The sequence below is a fragment of the Centroberyx affinis genome, unplaced genomic scaffold, assembly GCF_046629955.1.
Source record: "Centroberyx affinis isolate AG114_WGS23_722 - 3 ecotype Tasmania unplaced genomic scaffold, CSIRO-AGI_Caff_v1 ptg001695l_1, whole genome shotgun sequence".
NCBI lineage: Eukaryota > Metazoa > Chordata > Actinopteri > Beryciformes > Berycidae > Centroberyx > Centroberyx affinis.
Window position 1 is genome coordinate 87,501 of NW_027280111.1, and position 2,923 is coordinate 90,423.

General features: G+C 47.4%; 1 protein-coding gene across 1 annotated transcript in view; it reads right to left on the reverse strand.

Moving 5' to 3' along the window:
- LOC139651640 (type II inositol 3,4-bisphosphate 4-phosphatase-like) overlaps positions 1 to 2,896 on the reverse strand; it is a 21,649-nt gene extending 18,753 nt beyond the window's left edge. The window contains exons 1-4 of the mRNA XM_071528643.1: positions 2,807 to 2,896; positions 2,147 to 2,216; positions 1,805 to 1,952; positions 1,299 to 1,429 (exon numbers count right to left, since the gene is read on the reverse strand). Coding sequence (XP_071384744.1) covers positions 1,299 to 1,429; positions 1,805 to 1,952; positions 2,147 to 2,216; positions 2,807 to 2,896 — 439 coding nt within the window. The remainder of the gene's footprint in view (positions 1 to 1,298; positions 1,430 to 1,804; positions 1,953 to 2,146; positions 2,217 to 2,806) is intronic.
- Between the last annotated feature and the right edge of the window lie 27 nt (positions 2,897 to 2,923).

The window sequence follows — 2,923 nt, forward strand, 5'->3', positions numbered from 1 at the left end:
TCAATCCATTTCTCCACGTTTCATTTTCCAGCATCTCTCTGAGCCTTACCAAGAACAGGCCGTTTCTGTCTCTGTGTCTTTAAGGCTCATTAATATTAACGACCCCTCTGTTCCGATTGGCTAACCGTTTCCAGAGTGAAACGTGAGGCCCGGCAGCTACAGGTAGGGAAAACTCTCCGGTTAATAAACAAAGACAACCGCTCAACCGCTTTGAAAAAAACACTTTGTTAGTCTATTATTTCTTACAAAAATGATAATGTTTAATGTCCAGTTCAGTCCAGTTCAGTCCAGTTTAGTCCAGTTTAGTCCAGTTCAGTTTAGTCCAGTTTAGTTCAATCCAGTCCAGTTTAGTTCTGTACAGTCCAGTTCAGTTTATTCCAGTTTAGTTCAGTTCAGTTTAGCCCAGTTCAGTTTTAGTCCAGTTTAGTTCAGTCCAGTCCAGTTTAATCCAGTTTAGTTCAGTTCAGTTTAGTCCAGTTTAGTTCAGTTCAGTTTAGTCCAGTTTAGTTCAATCCAGTCCAGTTTAATCCAGTTTAGGACAGTTCAATTTAGTCCAGTTTAGTTTAATCCAGTTCAGTTTAATCCAGTTCAGTTTAGTCCAGTTTAGTTCAATCCAGTCCAGTTTAATCCAGTACAGTCCAGTTCATTCCAGTATAGTCCAGTTCATTCCAGTATAGTCCAGTTTAATCCAGTACAGTCCAGTTCATTCCAGTATAGTCCAGTTCATTCCAGTATAGTCCAGTTCAGTTTGGTTCAGTCCAGTCCAGTTTAATCCAGTTTAGTCCAGTTCAGTTTAGTCCAGTTTAGTTCAGTCCAGTCCAGTTTAATCCAGTTTAATCCAGTTCAGTCCAGTTCAGTCCAGTTTAGTTCAGTCCAGTTTAATCCAGTTTAGTCCAGTTTAGTCCAGTTTAGTTCAGTTTAGTCCAGTTTAGTTCAGTCCAGTTCAGTCCAGTTTAGTCCCATTCAGTTCAGTCCAGTTTAATCCAGTTTAGTCCCGTTTAGTCCAGTTCAGTTTAGTCCAGTTTAGTTCAGTCCAGTCCAGTTTAATCCAGTCCAGTTTAGATAATGAGCAAACCTTTGTGACGTCACAAAGTTACTGAAGTCCAAACGGCTCGTTTAGAGGCTTTTCTAATATGGATTGTGTGGATTTAGTTTTGATACTTTCACCATGTTTAGATAGACCATCCAACTCCTACAGCGTGACGAGGTGAATTAAAAATATAAAAAACAGGCCAGAATTCAAAATGGAAGTTTCGTGAATGAGGATTATTTGTGTAAAAGCCTTTAATTGATCTCACCGGAGAGTCTGTCGAGCTCCGTCAGCGTCTCCTGGTAACAGCCAATCAGCTGGTTGCAGTGGTTGATGACATCACGTCTGAGCCCCTCCCAGTGGGGCGAAAGGTCACCCAGCTCTTTCACTTCCTGGATCCTGAGAGAGAGAGAGAGAGAGAGAGAGAGGGAGAGAGGGAGAGAGAGAGAGGGAGAGAGAGAGAGAGAGAGAGAGAGGGAGAGAGATAGAGAGAGAGAGGGAGTGAGAGAGGGAGAGGGAGAGAATGAGAGAGGGAGAGATAGTGAGAGAGAGAGACACACAGAGAGAGAGAGAGAGAGAGAGAGAGAGGGAGAATTTTATTGGTTTCTGTTCAACAATCTGCTCTTCCCACAGATCACCTGTCAATCAAACAGTGTGGGCGGAGCTTGGAAACGTACTGGAAATGTAAAACGCATCACTTCCTGTGCGGCAGAGGCTCTTTCCCAGGAAAGAGCGACCACACACACACACACACACACACACACACACACACACCTGGTCATGTGGGAGTGTGTGAGCATGCTCAGTAGCAGTCGGGGCAGGCAGAAGGACAGCGGAGTCTCGGCCATCTGCTCTCTGACCAGCATCCACCTCTGCTGCTCCGTCTGGAACCTGTACACCTTACACACTGCAGCACACAGCACTGCACACACACACACACACACACACACACACACACAGAGGGAGACAGGAGTACACACATACACACACACAAACTCATATATGTTACTGTGAAGCCTGCTGTGTGAATTCTGTGTGAAGAAAGCCAGTGTGTGTGTGTGTGTGTGTGTGTGTGTGTGTGGTGTGTGTGTGTGTGTGTGTGTGTGTGTGTCTCACCGGCTCTCATCATAGGACTGTTCTCCTTGTCGTGGACAGAGCCGTGAAGAGAGTCACAGAGCGCAGGACACTGGAGAGAGAGAGAGAGAGAGAGAGGGAGAGAGAGAGAGAGAGAGAGAGGGGGAGAGAGAGGGAGGGGGAGAGAGAGGGAGGGAGAGAGACAGGGGGGAGAGGGAGAGAGAGAGAGAGGGGGAGAGAGAGGGAGAGAGAGGGGAGGGAGGGTGAGAAAGAGAGAGAGAAAGCGAGAGATAGAGACAGAGAGAGAGACAGAGAGAGGTAGAGAGAGAGGGAGGGAGAGAGAAAGGGAGAGAGAGGGAGAGAGAGAGAGAGAAAGGGAGGGAGAGAGGGGAGAGAGAGAGAGTGAGAGAGGGAGAGAAAGGGAGGGAGGAGAGAGAGAGAGGGAGAGAAAGGGAGGGAGAGAGGGGGAGAGAGACAGTGAGAGAGGGAGAGAGGGGGGAGAGAGAGAGAGTGAGAGAGAGAGAGAGAGAGAGAGAGAGAGAGAGAGAGAGGGAGAGGAGAGGGAGAGGTTAAAAACAGGATTGAAAAATGGAGATGAAATGGAAAGAAAGACCTCTCTCTCTCTTCTCTCCTCTCTCTCTCTCTCTCTCTCTCTCTCTCTCTCTCTCTCTCTCTCTCTCTCTCTCTCTCTCCTTGGTCTACCGTGTGTTCAGAAGGAGTCTCGTCTTCCCTCTCTCCCTCCATCTGCAGACGGGACACCTTCACCTCCCCGACCTCGCTCACTCCATCCATGGTCCTGATGGAGAGAGAGAGACAGAG